The sequence below is a fragment of the Salmo trutta genome, chromosome 19 (assembly GCF_901001165.1).
Source record: "Salmo trutta chromosome 19, fSalTru1.1, whole genome shotgun sequence".
Lineage (NCBI taxonomy): Eukaryota > Metazoa > Chordata > Actinopteri > Salmoniformes > Salmonidae > Salmo > Salmo trutta.
The window spans coordinates 40,793,216-40,819,214 of NC_042975.1; the positions used below are offsets into that span (position 1 = coordinate 40,793,216).

A 25,999-nucleotide genomic window follows, 5' to 3' on the forward strand; every position below is an offset into this window, starting at 1 on the left:
GGGGCTGCAGCTGGATACTATTGGCCTTGACAGGTGATCACGTGACTCAGTCGAAGAGGCATCGGCAAAGCTTCGGTATACGCAAGGCTAGCTAGACATTATTAGATAGTTTTGACCGCAGTGTACAAGCTAGTTAAACGAACAAAGCAGTTGCTAGCTGCCTTTTATATTTGTAAGGCTGCTGCTATGAAATGAGGAAAACATGGGAGCCAAAGAGTCAAGGATAGGTTTCCTTTCGTATGACGAGGCTATCAACAGAGGTAAACATAATTGACAATTTGCTAACCTTGGCTAGCTAGCTGTCAACATTAGCGTTAGATTCATTAGCTAGCAGGCTAACTTAGCTTAGGCTAGCTCTGTTGGATGGGTAATACGTTGCTAACCTTACTAGCTAGCTAACGTTAGGGCAGGCAATTAACTAGCTAACGTTAGTGGACTAAGGTTTAATTCAAATGGGTAGCTAGTACTGCTAGCTCCAGGCTAGCATTAACGGTAATAAGACGCAGTACTGCGGTTAGCTAGTTTATATACTATTCTTTCTTTTTTGTACCCTAAAAATGTACGTTACAGTACTGCCTTCGGGATCAGGATAGGTTGATGATGACATAGGTATTGGGGAGAGGCCAACGACCGGAAAATAAGGCCTAGAGCTACTAGTAGCTAGCAATCTACAGTAACTGTCAGTGTCCTGTCATCTAGAAGTGCATGAATGACACCACCAAGTAGGGAGCTGCACTGAGAGGCTAACGTTAACTGTTTGTTGACATTGTCAATTTTACCCGTTTTCTCCCCAATTTCGTGGTATCGAATTGGTAGTTAAAGTCTTGTCTCGTCGCTGCAACTCCAGTATGGACTCGGGAGAGGCGAAGGTCGAGAGCCGTGCGTCCCCTGAAACGCAACCCAACCAAACCGATGGTACTGGGCCAATTGGGTCTCCCGGTCGCGGCCGGCTACGACAGAGCCTGGACTCGAACCCAGAATCTCTAGTGGCACAGCTAGCACTGCGATACATTGTCAATTTAATAACGTTTTTTTGCATACGTTTACTGGCAAGAGTCATATTCAACGGGTGTTGGGCGTTAATTATTAAGTCTGTTATTCTGCGCTCTGGCACACTCGGACAAAAGTGCTTTTAAATCGGAGTATTTGTATTTATTAGGGATCCCCGACTCTTCCTGGGGTCCAAGGCACTTACATATAAAACAGTACATCATATAACATAATTACACCACTACATATCTATAATACCACCATGCAACAATATTACAATGTAGGTGTGTGTAGAGTGCATAGATAGCCAGAGTGAATTTATCAACAAACCCTGTGTCTTTCTGGTGCTCTTAAGTTTTCAATTTATCATATTCATGGTATGTTATGATATTCAGGCCTAGCCTAAAGCTGGAACAGCAACTGTGCAATCAGGGACCTGTAAGGCCATCTTTTAAATGTTTTTATTTGTGTTTAACTAGTCAGTTAAGAAATAATTCTTATTTACAATGATGGCCTACCCCTGCCAAACCCTACCCCGGACGACACTGGGTAAATTGTGCGCCGCCCTATGGGACTCCCAATCAGTTGTGATACAGCCCACGATCAAACCAGGGTCTGTAGTGATGCCTCTAGCACTGAGATGCATGCCTTAGACCGAGGCGCCACTCTAGAGCCCTATCGATAGTTAGAGCTGACAGAGCTAACTAGTAGTAGCTATACTGACGATGATGGTGTATGTGTGTGTCTGACAGTACTGTATCGTTGACATTGTCTGTCTGGTGCTGTGCCAATGTTTAATTTTATCGTATTCATGATGATAAAAAAAATAAGTTAAGTACGAATAGGCATTGGTCTGAAGATGAAAAAGAAAGGAAATTCACATGAGCACCACAATGTCTATTCCACCCATGTTTTCCAGCACACTGCTTTGACCTACTACAATAGCTATGTTGGTATTGTGCTTCAAATTACGTATGAGTAGGCAGGTTGCTTAGAATTCAAACCTTCTCAAACAGCCTAATTCAAACTCTTAGAGGAGGTGCTTCCACAATAATGTGATTTGTACCGCATACAAGGTAAAGTATTGGATTCTTCACACACCACAGTATGACATTATCCCATTACGCTACCTTTTTCATACTTTTAAAATTAAATGAATGCAAGCTTTGGTTTTATACTTACAATACCATCAGGCTTGATTGAGCTGTTTTTTCTTGTGGTAATGTGGTGCCTGCCTGTATTTCCTTAAACCTTTATTTTAGCAAAACATGTAATCATAATAACATCCTTTTTTTGGTCAGTAGTTGCCCATCATAACAGAAAGTGGTGGTGTGTTGGACACAGTAGCTCAGATAGATAGAGCCTGTCTGCATTCCTGATTTCTGTAACTGTTAGCTTACCTCTGCAATATTGAATTAAGCTCAGAATCACTTATGTTTCAAACATGGTTCTGTTTTATCAATTGCTGTGCTGATCAATGGAAAGTTTATTACCTCTGTCAAATAATATGTACTTCTTTTTGCAATAAATGTGGTGAAGCATCAACAATACACGTTTATAGTAGGCCTATATCTAAAAATGCATACAGCCAAATTTATTTAGATTAACAAGGCAGTTAACCCACTGTTCCCCAGTAGGCTGTCATTGTAAATAGGAATTTGTTTTTAAATGACTTGCCTAGTTAAATAACTAAAATAAATATATACAGTACCAGTCAAAAGTTTGGACACCTACTCATTCCAGGGTTTTATACTATTTTCTACATTGTAGAATAATAGTGAAGACATCAAAATTCTGAAATAACACATGGAATTATGTAGTATCAAAAAGCGTTAAACAAATCAATATATATTTTATATTTGAGATTCCTCAAAGAAGCCCCTCTTTGCCTTGATGACAGCGTTGCACACTCTTGGTATTCTCTCAACTAGCTTCATGCGGTAGTTTTCTAGAATGCATTTCAATTTATAGGTATACCTTGTTAAGTTAATTTGTGGAATTTCTTTCCTTCTTATTGTGTTAGAGTCAATCAGTGGTGTTGTGACAAGGTCGAGGTGGTATACAGAAGATAGCCCTATTTAGTGAAAGACCAAGTCCATATTATGGCAAGAACAGTACAAATAAGCAAAGAGAAACAACTGTCCATCATTACTATAAGACATGAAGGTCAGTTAATCCGGAAAATTTCAAGGACTTTGAAGGTTTCTTCAAGTGCAGTCGCAAAAACCATCAAGCGCTATGATGAAACTGGCTCTCACCACAGGAAAGGAAGACCCAGAGTTACCTCTGCTGCAGAGCCTCAGAAATTGCAGCCCAAATAAATGCTCACAGAATTCAAATAACAGACACATGTCAACATGTAAACATCAACTGTTCAGGGGAGACTGTGTGACTCAGGCCTTCATGGTCGAATTGCTGCAAAGAAACCACGATTAAAGGACACCAATAATAAGAAGAGACTTGCTTGGGCCAAGAAACACGAGCAATGGACATTAGACTGGTGGAAATATGTCCTTTGGTCTGATGAGTCCAAATTTGAGATTTTTGTTTCCAACAGCCATGTCTTTGTGAGACGATGAGTAGGTGAAAGGATGATCTCTGCATGTGTGGTTCCCACCGTGAAGCATGGAGGAGGAGGTGTGATGGTGTGGGTGTGCCTTCCTGGTGCCACTGTCTAACTTATTTAGAATTCAAGGCACACTTAACCAGCATGACTACCACAGCATTCTGCATCGATACGCCATCCCATCTGGTTTGCGCTTAGTGGGACTATGATTTGTTTTTCAACAAGACAATGACCCAACACACCTCCAGGCTGTGTAAGGGCTATTTGACCAAGAAGGAGAGCGATGGAGTGTTGCATCAGATGACCTGGCCTCCTCAATCACATGACCTCAACCCAATTTAGATGGTTTGGGATGAGTTGGGCCCACAGAGTGAAGGAAAAGCAGCCAACAAGTGCTCAGCATATGTTGGAACTCCTTCAAGTGTTATTTCATAGTTTTGATGCCTTTACTATTGTTTTACAATTTGGAAAATAGTACGAATAAAAACCCTTGAATGAGTACGTGTGTAAACCTTTGACTCGTACTGTGTGTGTGTATATATATTTTTTTACGGTTATGTTATTTTCATGACAGTCTTCGTCAATAACCATCGGTTATTAGTCATTTTTCCATTTCCTTTGGGTCGCAGAGATGCATCTTCCTACAATTATTGATAAGTTACAGGGCCTAAAATTAACACCTGCCAAATGCGAGTAGATTTTGGCATTGATGGGTCAGATGTCTATTTCACCAGCCACGTTGACGGGTGGTCAGGGCTTCACCTGCAGTCAATAAGTCAAGTATGAGCACATTTTATAGCTAAATTAATGCAGCAGTAGCTGTTTTCAAAGTGTTTGTCATTTTGTTTCGTAGCTGGTAGCAAATCTCACACAAATGCTAATCCTATGATATATATCCCACCTTGTGCAACGTGCAGCAACACTGCCTGGCTGGGGAGCTGTGCGCACTGATTGATGGGCTGAAGGTTCATTTTTAGAAGCGCTGTGCACATGCATAAAAGTTGGTCTAATTTACTCAAGTACTAAAGTGAGACTTTGTTAATGTGTTTCTTGGTTATTTACCTTTGTTTTGTTCACAAGAAAGATTGTTTTTCAATGTTTGCTTCAAGTGCTAGCGAAGACGCACCGGCTACTATTTTATTTAACCTAACTAGGCAAGTAAGTTATCAAATTGTTATTTACAGTGACGACCTACTCCTTGTTCAGTGGCAGAACGGCAGATTTTTATCTTGTCAGCTTGGGGATGTGATCTAAAAACCTTTCGGTTACTGGGCTACCTGCCACCCCTAGTCAGATTGTTTATCTAATAGGCACACTGTCACTGAGGGCTTGAGTGACCTGCCCTTGTTGCCATGGGAACCTCCCAAAAAATGAAATAAAATTTATCAATATACCACATCACTTTTTACTAGTAATACATTTATTGTATAAGGAACATTACAAAGCATGCTCATCTTTTTTTGGGTGGGGTTGTGTGTAATTATGTCCCCAAAAATATTTTGGCTGATGAAAAATCTGTTTGTTTTAGGCCCTGTTTTAGGCCCTGATTTTAGTTATGATGGTTGCTATTGTAATACAATTTAACAGCCATGGTGGTTGTGGGTTGGGGTAAAGGAGTTAAGCAGATAGCTTTTGCTTGTGTTGGTGACCATGGTTTGATGCTCTGCCATAACCATAGTCCGTGTTTCATTTACAGAAAAGCGATAACAATTTCTAAACACTTACGGTTTCTCTATCCCTCCCAGTCACTGATGTGGAGCTCCAGCGTCTGAAGGATGCCTTCCGCAGGACCAGTGGCCTGTCCTGTTATATGAGCCAGCAGTGCTTCCTCAGGGAGGTGCTGGGAGACGTCGTACCACCCAGGGTTGCTGAGGTGAGCCTATTTCAACCGATAGATGGCCCCAGTCTGATGGGAGGGATTGTAGCCTATTGTGCTCTTCCGATGTTAGTTCACATTAGCAGCAAACGGGCTTTACTCTTCCTAACAGCTTTTGGAATGTGGTCCTGCAAGGCAGAGCATGTGATGATTGGGATTCGCCCTTTTTCTTCATAATTTCACTTATGCTTGACAGTGAAATTATGTCGAGCATAACTTTTGCTCTCAGAACAGCTTCATTTCACCGGGGCATGGACTCTACAAGGTGTCAAGCGTTCCACAGGGATGCTGGCCCATGTTGACTCCAATGCTTCCCACAGGTGTCAAGTTGGCTGCATGTCCTTTGGGTGGTGGACCATTCTTGATACACATGGGAAACTGTTGACCAGGAAAACTCCAGCATCGTTTGAGTTCTTGAAACAAACCAGTGCACCTGGCACCTATTTACAGACCCCCTTCAAAGGCACTTAAATCAGGCTCTGAATGGCACACATACACAATCCATGTCTCAATTGTCTTAAGGCTTAAAAATCCTTTAACCTATATCCTCCCCTTCATCTGTACTTATTTAAGTGGATTTAATGTGACATCAATAAGGGATCATAGTTTTCACCTGGATTCACCTTGTCAGTCTGTTATGCAAAGAGCAGGTGTTCTTAATGTTTTGTACACTCAGTGTATGTCTAATCAGTAGTCAAATTTTGGTTACCCAAGTGACTAACAGGTTTTTTTAAATGTAAATGGCATGTTATAGAAGGGTCCGGACACATTTTGTTGTTGCAATTTCCCTTGTTTTTGAGAAACTTACCCCAACCAGTAATTCAATTCCAAATTCTCGTTGTGCAGTATGGGGGCTCAAAAAACATGAACAAATGCTCCAAAGACACACAAATACATCCTTTTAAAAACTGAAACGCTCTCAGTGTAGTGACACAGGTCTTTAGATGTTGTACACATGGAAATGGTCAATCCGAACTTTATCCGCATCATTTTATTCCATTTTGTGCACATCGAGCTGTTTCCCCTATCTAACATTATCCGTGTAGCCTACTGTTAGGATAGATGGTGAGGTATTGCTCTTGTCACAACAACATTGACTATAACGTTGCAGATAAAATTCTGAATGACTCTTTCACGTGTGCAACATCTAAAGACCTGCATCACTATACTGAGAGCTTTTCCGTTTCTAAAAGGACATATTTGGGTGTTTTTGGAGCCTTTGTTCATGTTTTTTTCTGAACCCCGGTACTGCACAACAAGGATGAGGAAGTGAATCGCTGGTTGGAGTAAGTTTCTCAAACAAAGGAAGCTGCAAAAAAAGCGTCTGTACCCTTCTATAACATTCCATTTACATAAAATAATTGCATTTTGGTTGTGAAAAAACTACATTCTCCTTTTTAAAGCTCTAATTAATCTTCACCTTTTGCATTTGCAATGGAGAAAATGTTAAAGAAAATAGATTTCTACAACAGCGCTCACTCTCCAAAAAACAACAACCTGTCAAAGAAAGTAGGTCAGGACTGGGCATGAATGAGTTGACATGTTTACCTGAACTCAACCCAGCTCCCTTCCCCTGTCTCTAGGTGATATACAGCTCATTCGGCGGGACCCCTAAAGGCCTGCACTTCAACAACCTCATTGTTGGGCTGGTTCTCTTGACTAGAGGACGTGATGAGGAAAAAGCTAAATGTGAGTGTTGTAAGGCAGACTTATGAAACCACTACAGATGTTTGTGTTGATTATGTAATTTCAAGAATAATCATAGAATAATATAAATAATTTAATAGGATCTCTGTTAGAATAATATTTAAACAAAGTTTAAACAAATGGATCATCTTCACACTTTGTTTTTAGATTGGTATGCAATTTATTTTCTTAAAAATATCTTCTGTGATTCATCCCTTTGTAAATATCACATGTGACTGAGTTGCATAACAGGCTAAGATTCTTTTGTGGCTCTCCTTCAGACATTTTCAGTCTGTTTGCCAGCGATTCGGGCAATCATGCAACACGAGAAGACATGGAGGGTATGCTGCAGACCATGGATGGAGAGATCCCACTTTCTCTCAGGAAGTGTTTCTCAGAGGTCCGCTCGTATGCCTTAGTTGATTGAATATGTATTTTACTGTTTTAAACAACTTTTGACAGCCATGTTTTCACATATGACCTCCAGGGTGGGTGCAAATCTGTTATTACCATTCAGTGGCCCGTTACTTATTAGGCTACCTTTTTGTTCTGTTACCAGGTCAATTTTTATCTGCAACATCTGTTCACTACAATAATGCCACATCCTAATCTATCCTCATGCCTTATCTAATTGTAAACTGCTGACAGGACTTAGCACCCCTAGGCTTTCTTACCTGTTTAATATAGTGCACAGGGCTGCTAATGCTACTAAACACAGAAAGATAATTGCACCTTTTGTTATTTTCTCAGGGTGAGAAGGTAAATTATGAGAAATTTAAGAGCTGGCTCCTGCAGAACAAGGATGCTTTCACCTTCTCCCGCTGGCTCCTGTCCAGTGGGGTGTGTGTCACACTGACAGACGATAGTGACACACCCACCTTCTACCAGACCTTGGCTGGAGTAACACACTGTGAGTGACGCTCATCCTGATCCTTTGGGAGATATACTAAACAATAGCCTAGGCTAAGGGTCCGATATGCCACTTATTGATTTTTCTCTTGCAGTAGAGGAATCGGATATCATTGACCTGGAGAAGAGATACTGGCTGCTGAAAGCTCAGTCTCGGACCGGCCGATTTGACCTGGAAACCTTTGTCCCGTTAGTTTCTCCCCCTATTCATGCATCCCTAAGTGAAGGTAAGAGCATACATAGGATTGATTTATTGGATACTTATTTTGAAGGCAGTCGTTACTACTTCCATCTTCAACGTTTCTCTTTGTGTCCAGGTTTGTTTCATGCCTTTGATGAAAACAGGGACAATCACATAGATTTCAAGGAAATCTCGTGTGGCCTATCTGCTTGCTGCAGAGGGCCTTTGGCAGAGAGACAGAAGTGTAAGTGGATACACAAGCATTAAGCTGTTTGTCATTTCTTCATTACGTTAGCTATGTTTCTATTAACTTGTCCAGTGTTTTTTTTACAGTTAGAAAATAGATACGAGAATTTCCTGCTACAGTGCGTTTCTATTACACTATCTTGTGTCGATTCGAAACAGCTGGACGTAGTGACGTCACACCTAGGGCTGTTATGGTGATGTGACTGTTATGGGGACACCGGTAGTCACGTAATTAGGCTTCTCCAAGCTCTGATGCTGCCGATGGTCATTAGTAGCCTACTAAACTTGCTAACTGCCTGGTACTCAGCACTCTATTGTTCCTGTAATCACTCGTGCAAATGTAATCGAAAATCAAATCAATTTTATTTGTCACATACACATGGTTAGCAGATGTTAATGCGAGTGTAGCGAAATGCTTGTACTTCTAGTTCTGACCATGCAGTAATATCTAACAAGTAATCTAACCTAACAATTTCACAACAACTACCTTATACACACAAGTGTAAAGGAATTAATAAGAATATGTACATAAAAATATATGAATGAGTGATGGCCGACCGGCATAGGCAAGATTCAGTAGATGGTATAGAGTACAGTATATACATATGAGATGAGTAATGTAGGGTATGTAAACATTATATAAAGTGGCATTGTTTTAAAGTGGCTAGTAATACATTTATTACATATATTTTTACATTATTAAAATGGCTAGATTTGAGTCAGTATGTTGGCAGCAGCCATTCAATGTTAGTGATGGCTGTTTAATCAAACACTTCATGAGTGCCTATGAGCTCATGTTGGGCAACATTTCTATAGGCTATGCAATTGCGTGAGAAAACAGAGGATCCCATCATATTTCTATAGGCTAGACCTACTATATTTATTTCTCAACTATAAAGCACATTGCTTCGCTACAGCAGGAGTAGAGCCTACCTGCTGGCATGAAAATTAATATATATTAATATATGTAAAGACAACATTAAATTAAGAATAGTTTGATAGGCTAATATTGTCACCCATCACTTGTGATTGATGCCCAGCTTGTGCAAGAAACAGTGCATATCTTTTTTTTGCGACTTTTTCAAATCATAGTCCCACACCTCATGTATCCTAACCTATAGGCCTATGTTTTGAGAAGGTTTGTATCACAGCTAAAGAGGCCAAATAATATCTTTAAAATTAACCACATTAATCTGCTTTATAACCGGTGTAGAGCCTAACTGGCATACAGTGCATTCGTAATGTATTCAGACCCCCTGACTTTTTCCACATTTTGTTATGTTACAGCCTTATTCTAAAATGGATGAAATTGTATTTTATCCTCAGCAATCTACACACAATACCTCATAATGACAAAGCAAAAACTGTTTTTTAGAAAATATGACATTTACATAAGTATTCAGACCCTTTGCTCAATACTTTGTTGAAACACATTTGGGAACGATTACAGCCTCTAGTCTTGGGTATGACGCCACAAGCTTGGCACATATGCATTTGGGGAGTTTCTTCCTCTCAAGTTCTGTCAGGTTGGCTGGGGAGTGTTGCTGCACAGCTATATTCAGGTCTTTCCAGAGATGTTCGATCGGATTCAAGTCCGGACTCTGGCTGGGCCACTCAAGGACATTCAGAGACTTGTCCCAAAGCCACTCCTGCGTTGTCTTGGCTGTGTGCTTAGGGTTGTTGTCCTGTTAGAAGGTGAACCTTCTGAGGTCCTGAGCACTTTGGAGCAGGTTTTCATCAAAGATCTCTCTGTACTTTGCTCTGTTCATCTTCCCCTCGATCCTGACTAGTCTCCCAGTCCCTGCCGCTGAAAAACATCCCCACAGCATGATGCTGGCGCCACCATGCTTCACCGTAGGGATTGTGCCAGGTTTCCTCCAGACGTGACGCTTGGCATTAAGGCCAAAGAGTTGAATCTTGGTTTCATCAGACCAGAGAATCTTGTTTCTCATGGTCTGAGAGTCTTTAGGTGCCTTTTAGCAAACTCCAAGCAGGCTGTTATGTGCCTTTTACTGAGAAGTGGCTTCCGTCTGGCCACTCTACTATAAAGGTCTGATTGGTGGAGTGCTGCAGAGATGGTTGTCCATCTGGATGGTTCTCCCATCTCCACAGAGGAACTCTGGAGCTCTGTCAGAGTGACCATCAGGTTCTTGGTCCTGACCAAGGCCCTTCTCCCCCGATTGCTGAGTTTGGCTGAGCGGCCAGCTCTAGGCAGATGAGTCTTGGTTCTTCCGTTTAAGAATGATGGAGGCCACTGTGTTCTTGGGGACCTTCAATGCAGCAGAAATGTTTTGGTACCATTCTCCAGATCTGTGCCTTGACACAATCCTGTTTCGGAGCTCTACGGACGTCTCCTTCGACCTCATGGCATGTTTTTTTTTGCTTAGAAATGCACTGTCAACTGTGGGACCTTGCCTAGACAGGTGTGTGACTTTCCAAATCATGTCCAATTAAGTGAATTTACCACAGGTGGACTCCAATCAAGTTGTAAAAACATCTCAAGGCTAATCAATGAAAACAGGATGCACCTGAGCTCAATTTCAGGTCTCATAGCAAAGGGTCTGAACACTTATGTAAATTAGGTATTTATGTTTATTTTTAATACATTTGCAACAATTTCTAAAAACCTGTTTTCGCTTTGTCATTATGGAGTATTGTGTGTAGATTGCTGAGGAAAAATAATATTGAATCAGTTTTAGAATAAGGCTGTAGCGTAACAATATGTAGAAAAAGTCAAGGGGTCTGAATACTTTACAAATGCTTGTGAGATTCAAGTTTGGGCAAGATAATTTTCACCATAAAAATGCCCTGTTATAATAAAGCATTACATGAATAATCGCATTTGCCATCACTTGTTTACCCGCTAATTGATTGCATTTTGTTACATTCATGCTTATAGCCTACTGCGGGTGTGCGCATTGCTGTGCTTATGTGAAGGAATAGCCTAATAGTTGATCAACATTTTAACCTAAACGGTCAGCCTCATTGTTTTTTGATACTAGTGGTTGTATTAATTTGGGGAGCTGTCGCATCCCACTACTGTCGCAGAGATATGTTTGGAATATTTATTTATTGCACAGAAGGACAAGTTGACCAATAGAATAGGTCAGCTTTTGTACTTTGGGGGATAGCAGATTGACATAGGCTTGTGCTTTTGCTATCCGTTAGGGCTACTCATCTTATTGGCTGATGAAAAGTAGTGAACAGTTCTAACATCTTCAATATGCGACGCAGTTGCGTCCCAGATGTGTCTGTCTTCATTCATTTGTAGCCTACTTCTTAGGTAAAATTCCTGTCAGAAGGACACAATCACGTGATGGCATTGGCTACATCTGAGAGAGCCATGTGACTGAGTGGTGCTTCAGAGCACGGCAGTCGGCAGAAGGGAATTATAATTAGCCTATTATACTCAGCCCAAGGGCACAATGGCTGTACAATGATTGGATCTTTTTAGGGGGCATCAAGGCCACACAAGGGGGATGCTGCCGGGACATTCGAGGCCTGGAGAGAATATTATCAAGTGCTTGTCAAATTGTGAATGAGAGACTGAAGTGTGTGCAGCGTAGAACTTTTTTCAAATCATCATTAGTCCCATCATGTAGCCTTACAATGTATTAAACATCAAAACATATAGCCCAACGTTTGTATAATAACTAAAGTTGCATAAATAACTCTAAATTAAGCATATAGGAGGACCAGTTTCTTTAACTGCTCAACACAGAATAGCCACATGCACTTCCTATGAAATATCCTTTATTTTATTAAGCTATGTTCAATTGTATTCTTCATACTGTCAAATATATATATATATTTTAATTATGCCATGGAATTCTAAGCAAATATTGCCTGCTAAATGAACTAGTGTTGCCTACAGCCATATGGCATAGCCTTATCAAGGCCTAACATAAGGACAACTCAAAGTATATGCTATTCTGTTCTTCTGAAATAGACTATGATGGTGGAGGCTATATTAAATGGATTTATTAGACTTTTTAAAATGTAGATGTGACAAAGGTCCGCATCAGTGTCTTGTTGGTTATGCTTGGAAGCCAGGACATGCTAAGCGTGTTTATGCTAATTAATTGTCAATTACCGTGAGACCGGCAGTTATTTGCTTTACAATCACCAGCTGACAAAATTTCATGACTGCCACAGCCCTAGTCACACCTAAAATAAAAACGTTGTTTCTCAAAAAACTACAGTATTGAATATAAATGAAGTGTTTCCATTACCCATTTAGGCAAATTGCGCATTAATAAATTGTTGACTGCCTGCCTGTATACCCTCCCACCCGTCTGTATGTCTCAGGTAGCCTGCGAAAGCCAGCATGGATAGAATGCGCTAATTGATGAGTATTTGCCATATTGTAATAATTCTCACGTGACAACATATAGCCACGGTCCGTAACATGGTGACACTTGCACTCCTGTAGATCTGAAATAATTCAGCCAATAAGAAAAGCAAGGCGAAGGAATTCAGGCATTATTGAAAGTCAGGACAATCCTTGTCCTGCAATGAAACATAATTTTTAGAATTAATTGTGGAGTGGCGTTTTATAGTTGTGTGATTTAAATTATGTGCCCCGCATACCTTAAATTATTCGTAATTTATTCTAAAAACACAGTTTTCATCATTTGTCGCAAATAAAGTTGGACAAAATCGAACTTCTAAAAATGTTTAAATTTCTCATATCGGTCAGTTCCATTACATATGGCGTAAGGATTTTGTTTACGACATTGCTTTTGTCGAATAAACCTGGGTTAATGGAAACCTGCCTATTGACAGTTTCAATGTGGGACTTTCCCCTTGTTTCTTCTCCCCAGTCTGTTTCAAAGTGTTTGATGTTGACCATGATGGGCTTCTGTCTCGGGAGGAAATCACAGAAATGGTTGGGGCATTACTGGAGGTGTGGAAAGACAATCGCACAGACCCTCTACCTGTAAGTAACATTTGGCCATACTGGACATATGATGGACATAATGTAGAAAATGATAACTGTTGTAGTGTTTGTAGTTTGTTTGTTTTAACCTGTCCCATAACTACTGAGTTCTTACCTTACACTGCCTCTGTCCCCTTAGGAAACGCACAGTAATGTCCATGCCATTGTGGAAGACATCCTGAAGGAGCATGACACCACTAAGGTATTACCTTACTGCCTGCATTGCTTTGAATTCTTACATATTTCTTCAATTTTGTCAGAAGATGTTGAAACTGGAATTTTGTTTTGTTTTTAAGAAAGGGCATTTGACCCTGGAGGATTACCAAATATGGAGTGTGATGAGTGCACTTGCCAATGAGTTCCTCAACCTGTTGTTTCAGGTAAGAGCCAGCCACTGTGTTTCTACTTTGGTCATTATTATGTGCTGTGTGTGCATTTCTGCTGGATCACCAGTCTTCTGCTCTCCTGTTGGTCCCTAGGTGTGCCATATTGTCCTGGGGCTGCGGCCTGCCTCGTGTGAAGAGGAGGGAAAGATAATCAGGTGTGTGTCACCATGTCATTGTCCTCTCCTGCTGTCATACACATGCCCCTCATCAATCAATCTACCACTCACAAACTCATTGACTTGTGTCTGCAGGGGCTGGTTGGAGAGAGAGAGCAGACACGGCCTCCAGCCAGGAGACTACTGGTTCCTCATAGCAGTGCCGTGGTGGCAGCAGTGGAGGGACTATGTCAAATATGTAAGCAAGGCTTTTTCGCTGCTTGACACCATGATCATCAGTTTCATCATAATGTGCCCACTCTACAGTATAATTTCTTTGCTGTTGTGGTTGTTGGCGCCTCGTCCAGGACAACACGCATATCGTGGTGGAACAGCCGTCAGTGTTTGGCACAGGGAGGAGTGGTGTAGGGGCCCAGACGCAGGCCAGGGCAGAGCAGGGCCCAGAGGGGGAGAGCATGGCCAGCTCCCACAGCTCCCCAGAGGAGAAGTTCTCAGACAACATCTCCAGTGCATCAGAGGCCTCTGAGACAACCAGTGGCAGTGAGTGGCTAAGAATTCTCAGCATTGCATTTAGCAAAACAGTTGGATACTAGTATAGCTTAAGGAAATATTTCACTTAGTTGTTAACTATTGCATACCTGAGAGTGAGTCTTCCATTGAATGTCACTGAAAACAATTCATTTGCTCTCTTTAGGCCTTCTACCCCTGGGCTCGACTCCTACGGATATTTGCTTTGCCCGGCAGCATGAGACCCCAGATGCAGACAACCAGTGCTTCCTGGGAGCTGATGTGAACATGGCGGTTCTAAGACCTGGGGCCATCGACAACCAGCCTCTGGTCATGTCGGAGCCCTTAAAGGTACGGTAGACACCACCACCACCAACAACACTGTGGAAGTATGTTCCTATTCCTCAAACTGACATTGCCATATTGTTTCAGTTTTAAACCTGTCCCTCTTGAACTGTTCACCCAGGCTCCCACATTGACCATGGAGGGGGGCCTACTGAGGCGCTCCCCATCCCTGATTCTAAGCAGGGACTTTGAGGTTGTGCCAGAGCCGGTGTGGAGGGCACTCTACCATTGGTACGGAGCCAACCTGAGTCTCCCCAGGCCGGTATGTACAGTTTAACTTGTGGATTTTCCAGTTACTGTTATTAATCCTGATATTGTGTTAACCTCACATTCACGTCCCCTCTCCTCTTCTCCTGTGGGCATTCCCAGGTGATCAGAAACACCAAGACAGACTGTGCTGAGTTAGAGCTGTTCCCCCGACACCTGCTCTTCCTGAGGCAGCAGCAGCCCCCCGCCCGCACCCCCCAGAACAACGTCTGGGTCAATATGGGTAAGAGCTCCCTGCATGTGTCTCAAGCACCTCTCCAAAGGAGGGACAAGAGTAGCACAACAGCCTAGTGACTTTCTGCTCCAAGAGTGTGGCAGGGTCAGTGCCACACTGTGAGTCTATTTTTACATCCATGTTGTAATCTGATTATCTGACAGTCAGACTGTTTGTTTGAAGCGTGTCTGATTAGATCATACTCTACATTCAACTCATTTCAAAAAGTTGTACTATTTTTGCATTTCTTTAATTCTAGAATAGTTTGTCCTATTGAATAATAGTTCCTGCGTGTGCAGCTTGTGAGATCAGCTCTCTATTCTCTCTCCACACAACCAATAAAACAATTTTTTTGTGTGGCCTTTACGTAGACGTCACAAGACTGGTGGCAGCACGGGGTCACATTAATCTCAGTCATGTGAGATCACTTCTGTGTGGGGAAGTGGGTGCTCACTATGCATACACCCTTTTTTTTCTGTGACACTCAGGGCAATATCCTAAGATGTGCACGATCCACTGACGTCATTCATGATCTCAAGTTGGGCCTCAATGAATGGCAGAGCCTTTGGCCACAGCAAAATATTCTGGAAATGAGCTACCACAAGCGTTTACAGTTTTCCATCTATGAACAGTAATCAATGGTGTCTCCCGGTCCATCCCCAGGTAATGTCCCCTCTCCTAGTGCCCCCTTAAAACGTGTGCTGGTCTACACGGGCTGTTTTAGTAGGGTGGGCACCATCAAAGACATCCATGAGTACCTGGCCCAGAGACTCCGCATCAAGGAGGAAGACATGCGCCTGTGGCTCTTTAACAATGAGGTGGGTGGGGACTCAGAAGGTTGACCCATCATCAACATACACTACACACGCACAGTAAACACTCACGCTCCGATACACACACACACAAATGCACTCCACATTTTATTCATATTTTTACAGTTCAATCTCCGATATCTTTCAAAACAATGTATTCCACAGAATTATCTGACCCTTCTTGATGATGAAGACCATTCCCTGGAGGGGTTGAAGATCCCAGATGAGCAGTACATGGTTATAGAAGGTATGTATAATAATGAATCTCTGTGTTAAATGGATTCATCATGTATTGTCAGGATGAGTAGATGGTTTCTTTGTGTTCATTAGTAAGGAGCAAGGACATGAGCTGGCCTGAGGAGATGTCCTTCATCGCTAACAACAACAGGATGAACAGACACAATGGTAAGACCATTACTGCGTACTGCTACACCATTTGTACTATTATTGTGTAATCGTTATTGGGTCAGTCCACCTCAAAAAGCACAAGAAAGAGGATTTTGACCCCCACCATCTCAATTTCTATAGCTGGAAAAGGATAAGATTAGCATTCTTGAAACATTATTTTGTTGAAATATAATTTGATCTCTGAGAAATTAAGCTAATTGATTGCACCCAAATTGGCCATTTTTAATTTATAGTATTCATATACCAAACATCTGATTTTGGACCATAATTCTTCCTAACAATGAGTAAGACATGAGGAATTCAACACAATGATCAACAGCCACCCACAAGCAACATAGGGATAGCCCTCAGAGAACTGCCATTTCTTGGGCTATTCAAAGAGAATTGGGTTGAAGTATTAGGTTGCTAAGAGAAGGACAAACTGAATTGCTTTCATGGAGGCCTGGCTTAACGATTTATTTTCACCATGAGCAAAAGCTATTGATTTTCTACCCAAAATTGCAAAGAACATTTTGTGATCCATTTAATAAACACAAGACACCAGAAAATTTGATGTTGGGTACTATATTAATTGAATATGTTATGTATATCCTATACATTTAAAATGGCCAATTTAGGTGCAATCAATTTCTCAGAGATCAAATTATATGTTAACAAAATAATGTTGCAGGAATGCTAATCTTAGCTCCCGAGTGTTGCAGTGGTCTTAGGCACTGCATCTCAGTGCTAGAGGTGTCACTACAGACCCTGGTTCGATTCCATGCTGTATCACAACCGGCCGTGATTGGGAGTCCCATAGGGCGGCGCACAATTGGCCCAGCGTCGTCCGGGTTTGGCCGGGGTACGCCGTCATTGTAAATGAGAATTTGTTCTTAACTGACTTGCCAAGCTAACTTTAGAAACAATTTCAGAATAATCTGTGATGGTGGGTGTCATGGCTTGCTGAATTGACATGGAATGAATCTATTAAGAATTTTATACAAACTGAGCTGATAAGTACTTTGATATATTATAGATAAGCCTGTCAGACAATACTTGTTTTGCTTTCACTCAACATTAAAGGGGTCGTACAGACTGTTGTAGAAGCTTTTGATGGTTAAATAGCCTCTTCAGACTGTTGCCTCCTCCTGTTCACAGTCCCTACTGAGAAAGGTGCGACTGGACTGAGCAACCTTGGCAACACGTGCTTCATGAACTCCAGTATCCAGTGTGTGAGCAACACTAAGCCTCTCACAGACTACTTCACCTCAGGAAACCACCTCTATGAGCTCAACAGGTATGTGTGCATTATCTTAGATTTACAAGAATGCATTCTTATTATAAAATTCTGTATTTTTATTATACATGCTTATTATATACTTTGGCCAAAATGTTGGTTAAATACACCCACAGCAAGCAGAGATGAGTGTGAAAGTTAATTTTTAATTTTTACTGTTTCTCTTCATAACAGGACCAATCCCATTGGGATGCGCGGTCACATGGCCAAATGCTATGGCGATCTGGTACAGGAGTTGTGGAGCGGAACACAAAAGAACTTGGCCCCTCTGAAACTCAGAGTACGTCCACAAACAAGCCTTCAACTGACCCCCCCCCCAATAACACTAGAGTTTACCAACCTAAAAAGTACAGTCTTTCAACCTAAAAAAACGATCAAATGGTTGTCTTTTTCCCTTCTGTCCTTGTCTCTTCCGTCAGTGGACGATAGCGAAGTACGCCCCGCGCTTCAATGGCTTCCAGCAGCAGGACTCCCAGGAGCTGCTGGCATTCCTGCTGGACGGCCTTCACGAGGACCTGAACCGCGTTCACGAGAAACCCTATGTAGAGCTGAAGGACAGCGACGGGCGGCCAGACTGGGAGGTGGCTTCTGAGGTCAGAGTTCATAGACACTTTTCTTATTTTCATAGTGGAGCAATGGGTGAATTACCTCGTGTAACTGTTGAGTGTAAATTTGTGGGTGTAATATTAGCTTTCTGTGCCATCTTGAACTGCTAGAAGTTGTCTGGTGTGAGGATGTGGTGTTGTGTTCCCCCAGGCGTGGGAGAATCACTTGAGGAGGAACCGCTCCATCGTGGTGGATCTGTTCCATGGCCAGCTCAGGTCACAGGTCAAGTGCAAGACCTGTGGCCATGTCAGTGCACGCTTCGACCCCTTCAACTTCCTCTCTCTCCCCCTACCCATGGATAACTCCATGCACTTAGAGATCATAGGTGAGCCTTATAATGCAGTGTATACACGACTACAGTTAAACATCCAGAAAATATTTCCCGAAACATCGTAGATTACCATCATATTGGAGATATTTGTCTCAGGAAGTCTGTCGCCTGTCCACCCTTTCCTGTGCAAGCCTCAGAGCTTTACAATAACAGTGTGGTTTTGAATAGAAAGCTCCTTTGTTCCTGTTTTCTTGTGAGAGAAAGTATATTGGATCCCATGCCTCTGCAACACTTTTCTCTTTGTTTCCTCTGTCTAGTCATTAAGCTGGATGGGTCATGCCCAGTGCGGTATGGGCTCCGGCTCAATGTGGATGAGAAGTACACAGGCCTGAAGAGACTCCTGAGTGAACTCTGCTGCCTTAACCCTGAGCAGATCCTCCTGGCTGAAGTCCATGCCTCTAACATCAAGGTAGAGCCATCACCAGCCATCATCTGTCCTCATCACTGTCCATCCAACCATCACCTTGTTCATATGCACATAGACTAGTGAAAGTCTGTCTACCCAATTTTTAGAATTTTCCACTGGACAACCAGAAAGTGCGTCGGGCGGTGAGCGGCTTTCTATGTGCGTTTGAGATCCCGGTGTCAGGCGTATCCACGTCTGTGGTGTCCTCCCCCACGCAAACAGATGGTGATGGTATACCGATTTGGTTCTTCTGTTTATCAGTGGTTTCTTCTCTTTTCAAAGACACTTTTTTGAAAAGTTATTCAATCATAGCCTTTGTTATATAAGGCTCTTTTTAAAAGCAATCATTGAGAAGTGATGAAAGGGATTTAGAATGCAAAGTAGCAACCAAGAATGTTTTAGAATTTCAAGAAATGCAAAGGTTTTAGATAACAGATGGAAAGGTAGATACTTTGACACTGAACAATATAACAAAGCTAAATGACCATCACAGTAGCTGTCAACTTTTCAAGCTGTTTGTTCTTCATGTCATCTCCAGAAGCTCCAGCGCTAGCGAATGGGAATGCTGCCAAGGTAACTGAGAGTAACTCTCTGAAACTAGGAATGATCCCCAAGGGCATGCCCAGCACTGTAGTGCCCTGTGTCACAGAGGGCAGCCTTGCCAATGGTCTCCCCAACGGCCACGTGTTGCCCCCTCTGGACAGCCCCTTCGCTGGGTACATCATCGCCATCCATAGGAAGATGGTGAGAACTGCAGGATGGGCTAAACATGGAGACAAGATTATCAGTGCATCAAGATTAGTCAAAGTCTATATAATGCTCACTTCTAAACTGTTGTTTTTGTTTGTTTTGTAGATGCGGGCAGAGTTATACTTCCTGTCCAGTCAGAAAAACCGACCCAGTCTGTTTGGGATGCCGTTGATCGTGCCATGTACAGTCCACACCAGGACCAGGGACCTGTATGACGCTGTTTGGACCCAGGTGTCCCGCTTGGCCAGTCCCTTACCCCCTCAGGAGGCCAGCAACCACGCCCAGGACTGGTCAGTCTCTCCAGACCACTCTGTGTGTTCTGTCAGGTGGCTTTGCAATGCAGTTTTATCCTAATGGCACAGGTGTGTGTGATGCTGTGTGTTTTTGTTTGTTGTGAACACACAGTGATGACAGCATGGGCTACCAGTATCCCTTCACCCTACGCGTGGTGCAGAGAGATGGCAACTCCTGCGCCTGGTGTCCGTGGTACAGGTAATTGTCTGCCCTCACAGTACAACATATCACAATATGGTTGAAGATGGAGAAGGTGTTAATTGATATCCTCTGTTGGTGTCCCCCACAGGTTCTGCAGAGGCTGCACAGTGGAGTGTAACGATGACAGGGCTGCTGTGGGGAATGCCTTCATGGCTGTGGACTGGGACCCCACTGCTCTACACCTCCGTTACCAGACCTCTCAGGAGAGGGTAAGAGAGACATGAGGCTGGGGATAAACACAGCAGTGGGACCCTAGAGGTCATATCAATATATATATTCTAGGGATGTAATGATTTTCTTTTTTTTATGTTTACCTTTATTTAACTAGGAAAGTCAGTTAAGGACAAATTCTTATTTTCAATGACGGCCTAGGGGCAGAATGACAGATTTTTACCTTGTCAGCTCGGGGATTTGATCTTACAACCTTCCGGTTACTAGTCCAACGCTCTAACCACTAGGCTACCTGATTTACCAATATGCGTCGGTCCCCAGTCCAAATGTTTAAGATATGAGTGCATCGGTCCGCAGGACCATAAACTGATCCAATGTAGCATGCATCGGTCAGAAAATCTATTCAAATGTTACGAATCACAGGTCAAATAACATTTTCTTTTTCTTACCTTCTGAAAATACCCAATCTTTTGTGACAGCTGATGCGTCCTCTCTCCTTCAGTATTGAACTAAGCATGTAACTGTGTTAAGTCATTGATCTACAAGTCATTTTGCATGCAGAACAACCCCAGGCAATAACTGTAGGCTAGTCAAACTGCGCACTGTGCCCAGCTTCACTCGTAGACCAACAAGAGGAAGACCTATTCCTGATCTGGCACATCTGCGTGTCACCTTCAGCATTTATATGTTTGTAAAATGGCTTGTGCAATATTAGGCTTTATTAGTTGAGCGACAACCAATGTAATTTGCTAGGTTATTCTTATCAAATGCGCTGTTAAATTGTTTTTTCCGGAGTAAAAGTAGCCTAAGCTACTGCCTGGGAGACTACGCTCATCTGGCTATAGGAAGGCTACATGCTGATCGGGACTTACATTAGATTTTATTTCAGTTGTTCAGGTTCACCATCAGCAGTAGTTTTGCTTGAAGCAATCAGTATGTATTGGGAGTCCCATAGGGTGGCGCACAATTGGCCCAGCGTTGTCCAGGTTTGGCCGGGGTAGGCCGTCATTGTAAATAAGAATTTGTTCTTAACTGGCTTGCCTAGTTAAATAAAGGTTGAATAAAAATAAATGTATTGTCATTTTTAGATATTCAGGGTAAAGTTGATAATTTCATAACGAGGACAGCAATCACTTTTGCTACCCGCATGGGAGAAGAGAAGTTCACTCCGAGTCTGTCAACTTCCAAACAGTCTAAACCATTCGATTATGAGATAGAGGTGAAATCCAAAGTTGTACTATATATTAATTGGTTATGTCATAGAAAATGTAAGATAAATATTGATACATTACTAGCTCTAACACTTTTAATCTGCAAAAATGACCTTAATTAGTGGTTGATGCTGATTTCAGATCATAAGTGGGGGGGAACAATAAGCGTTGCTCCCCCTAACTGATAGTGGGGTAGCAGATGCCCAGTTTCCCTTACGGCTCAGGTCAGGTGCCTATATACACCATAGACCAGCTGTATTCAAACTTTTTCAGCGGGGAACACATTATTTTTCTGGCACAACCTTAAAATCTGTATAATTGTTTTTATTTTCACATCAACACATAACCTTCAATTTATTACATGTTCATTTTAAGAGAACCAATACATACATTTACTATAAAATTACATTTTTCAAATGATCTTTCTCACTAACGTTTGTATATTGTCCCATAAAATAACCTGTACTTTTAATTTTTGTCCCTCCCCCCACCCCCAAAAAAACATATTTTTATTTGCCGACCCAATGGCAATTCCACCGATCGCAACCCCAACATTAAATACCATTGCCATAGACACATACATTTATATATACACACACAGAGACACACACACAGAGACAGACAGACGTCAGCTCAGAGAGGCCTATCGGCAGCAGATTTTAATGAATGTGAATGTGTTTATGGAACAAATGTTAGTGTATCGCATCGATTCGTTCCTCTAATCAAACCGAATTGTTTCAAACTAAAACGTATCGTTTCTGTATTGGGAGCACATGCATCGAATCGTCCTGAAAAGGAAAGATGCACATGCCTAATTTATTCTGTATCTAATGGAAAAACGACATAGACTAAGTAATGTGTGTGTCCTGTAGATCGTGGAGGAGCACCCCAGTGTGGAACAGAGTCGCAGGGCCCAGGCAGAGCCCATCAGTCTGGACAGCTGTCTGCAGGCCTTTACCAGTGAGGAAGAGCTGGGAGAGGATGAGCTCTACTACTGCTCCAAGTGCAAGACCCACCGCCTGGCCACCAAGAAACTTGACCTGTGGAGGCTGCCGCCCATCCTGGTCAGATATACAGCTCATTCCATCTGCATTAACTCCCCAGTCCTCTCCCTATTCATCTTAGTATCTATTGGCAACAGTTGAAACCTATGCAAAGAGAAAGAAAGAAACCCCCAATCCAGTTTGAATGCCATGTCTGAATTGCAAGACTGCACAGAACATCACCCACTCTAAAATGCTTTTATTCTGTCCATTTGAATTACAGATTATTCATTTAAAACGTTTCCAGTTTATGAATGGGCGGTGGATCAAATCACAGAAGATTGTAAGGTTTCCCAGGGAGACATTTGATCCCAGTGCTTTCCTGACCCCGAGAGATGCAGACCAAAGCCAACAGAGCTGGAGGGACGGGCTAGGGGAGGAGCTACACGACACAGAGGGAGGAGTACCAAAATCTGGGGGTGGAGACACTGTCTGTAACCCCACCCTGACTCTCAACAATGGGAAAGGTTTGTAAAGAGTCTTGACTGGGGTTTCAGATGTAGCTGTCACATCCCACTTATTTAGAGGCTGGTGTTCATCTATGAATGTATGTTCTATTTTCAGAGTCTCTGTGCTCAGGGAGGATGGCCAGCACTCCCCTCAGCAGAGATGTCAGCCCCAACTGCAGCCCACAGAGTGAGGGCAGGAGGCAGGGCCGTGGACGGGTGTTGCCCCTGGAAAGCAGGTACCAGCTATCCCTCAGTAAAGAGAGTCTGGACAGTGGCAGGGAGAGCCCCATGGAGCTCGTGGCCAGCGGGGTGGGGATGGGGAGCAGGGGAGAGGGCCTCAGCGACTCTACCTCTGGAGAGGACACGGCCAGGGACTGTGACAACACAACGTCTGTGTCTGAGCTGGAGAGCAATGGCTACACCGAGGACAGCATAGATCTGGAGGCCTCCCAGGACCAAAGAGACAAAATCTGCTTGGACCCAATGTACAACTTGTATGCAATTTCAGTAAGTATTAAATATTAGTTTTTCTCTGTAAGAATATTGCTTTTATAACCTGAAGACACAGGAGCGCAAAGTGACTATCTACCACCTGAAATATCCTCTTAACCACCAATCACTTTTGTGTCTGCAGTGCCATTCAGGGATCCTCGGAGGAGGCCACTATGTGACATATGCCAAAAACCCAAATGAAAAGTGGTACTGTTACAACGACAGTAGCTGTAAGGTAAGTGAAGTCATGAGTTTGAAATGCTGTTTTTGGAATACAATCTCTGGTATGTGATGCATTGTCCATTTGTCATCTATAACTCAGTTATTTGAAGTTCACAAGTATAAACCAAGCCGCACTGTGTTTTCTGTGTTCAGGAGTTGCGGTCAGAGGAGATTGATGCAGACTCTGCCTATATCCTGTTCTACGAGCAGCAGGGAGTGGATTATTCTCTGTTCATGCCCAAAACTGACGGCAAAAAGATGGCAGACACAACTAGCATGGACGAGGACTTTGAGTCTGATTATAAGAAGTACTGTGTTCTTCAGTAATGAACTGTTGATGTGTCAATGTGCTGCTGGTCCATCGACATGCTTGTGCTAGAAAACCACCTTACTATTTGAATCTGAAATCTCTCAGGTTGAGATGAGCTGAACCTTAGAAATCATCCCTGGTGGTTAGAAGTGGACCACAAACCATTTTTACACCACCTCTTCTTAGTGGATAGACATTTTTTTTCAAGCAATGGTACTCAAGTTATTTCGCGCTAGCGATGTCAAACAAAATGGAGGGCTGTGTATTGGTTTGTTTCAGCATCAACACCTTGTCGGAGGGTGACCATGCTTAGGCCCATGGTGCTGGTCCTAGGCCAGATGTGACAAGTGTGTGTGTGTGTGTTTGTTTGTTTGTAAAGCAATGCCAGTGGCAATATGTGTAGACACTAGACACATTTGATTGGTATTCTCTGTAGTTAAAGATGTTATAATACAATTGATCTAGTGAAATGTAACTGAACCCCCCCCCCTCATTGAAATCTTCAAAAAATGATTGCAGTAGAAGCAAGTGTTCACTACCTCATCAAACCCTGCTTTGGACAGTAGTCAAATCCATAGTCACAATTCTAAAATGTCTCTTTAGAAAATACCCTTTTTTGTTGTCCTCAAATGTAAAGGAGTCAGATTCCAGACCAATAGGCCTGGATTAAATTCAGTGTTGCTGAACTACATTCATGTATTTGCATTGCAATGTATCTCTGTCTTTGGTGTTCATCATGCCAGGTCTGCTAAGAACAAAGCCTCAGACCCCTTACCTATCTGAGACAATCTTCCTGTAGCGTCTGCTTGTCCCATTCTGTGTGCAGGTCCATTCCAACAACATATCAGTCTGTGCCATTACAACATTGTGATGTTATCACATCAACAGTTGACTTTCATTATAGTAGCTACCAGTAGGCCATGTCATACTTTATTATTGTGCCCAATTTAACACAATTCTTTATGCAAGTAATGAGATCACAACTTCAAAGAGCATAAGTTGTGGATAATGTTGTATCTTTCTGAATGCCATAGGTATGATGTATTTGATTTAGGCAGAGGGACATTTCTTACAGTTTTGAGTGGTTGCACCTTACCGTTATGCGACAAGTGAATAGGTAGCTTTTCCCCTAGGCGCTTCGGAAAACATGTATTTATTGTAGCTATGTTGACATGCACTATGTGAAACATTGTCACAAGGAGTTCAATGAATCTAATCATATGAAGACACAAAAATCTAACTGTTTAGGCCCTGAGCTATATCTGTTACAATCCACAGCTCTCATTTCTGCTCTGTCTTTAAAGGCTTGCTGAGGTGTATGCTTTTATTTGGTTAATCAATTACTGATTATAACATCTGGACGGAAACCCACCCACTCTACCTGATGTATGATGGTAGTACGGTAAGCATTCTGATGTCTCATTTTTTTACATTTTTAACCTTAGCTAACTGCTGCGGTGGTCATTTTCAGTATTGTCCCTCTGAAAACCTTGATACAGTGATTACTACTGAATGTTTTTTATTTGTCTATTTAGTTGTAATGTTTTCTTTTGATTTATTATTAATTTAATGTACTTTTCTAAAATGTTTAGTCTAAATTTACTTTGCACTGACCCTTGTGGAAAAATGAACATGTACTGTACATAAATACTTTTGGAAAAAGGATGTATTGGAATAGGAACTGTAAAGATCTGTCTTGTATATGGAGTGACTAGTTTATCTAACTATTAAAGCAGGCAGCCAATAAAATACACAGCTTTTGTGTCCCTTTTCATGTACAGTCTTATTA

At 42.2% G+C, this 25,999-nt stretch overlaps 1 protein-coding gene across 2 annotated transcripts; it reads left to right on the top strand.

The window, feature by feature from the left end:
- On the top strand, window positions 1-25,961 carry LOC115154587 (ubiquitin carboxyl-terminal hydrolase 32). 2 transcript variants are annotated; one of them, XM_029700973.1, is made up of 34 exons: window positions 1-260; window positions 5,302-5,429; window positions 7,016-7,121; window positions 7,400-7,518; window positions 7,869-8,028; window positions 8,123-8,254; window positions 8,345-8,452; window positions 13,278-13,393; window positions 13,533-13,595; window positions 13,690-13,773; window positions 13,873-13,934; window positions 14,031-14,133; window positions 14,243-14,435; window positions 14,590-14,753; window positions 14,869-15,009; window positions 15,117-15,237; window positions 15,892-16,046; window positions 16,206-16,287; window positions 16,371-16,445; window positions 17,586-17,724; window positions 17,899-18,004; window positions 18,144-18,317; window positions 18,481-18,655; window positions 18,919-19,070; window positions 19,175-19,292; window positions 19,606-19,811; window positions 19,923-20,107; window positions 20,223-20,309; window positions 20,401-20,521; window positions 22,567-22,758; window positions 22,961-23,204; window positions 23,302-23,693; window positions 23,821-23,913; window positions 24,054-25,961. In XM_029700973.1, the coding sequence occupies exons 1-34, from the start codon at window positions 203-205 to the stop codon at window positions 24,225-24,227; spliced, it is 4,728 nt and encodes a 1,575-aa protein (XP_029556833.1). In that variant the 5' UTR covers window positions 1-202; the 3' UTR covers window positions 24,228-25,961. The 2 variants fall into 2 exon arrangements, with proteins under 2 accessions (XP_029556833.1, XP_029556832.1); XM_029700972.1 differs by having other exon boundaries at window positions 5-260; window positions 19,175-19,298.
- The last annotated feature ends 38 nt before the right edge of the window (window positions 25,962-25,999 follow it).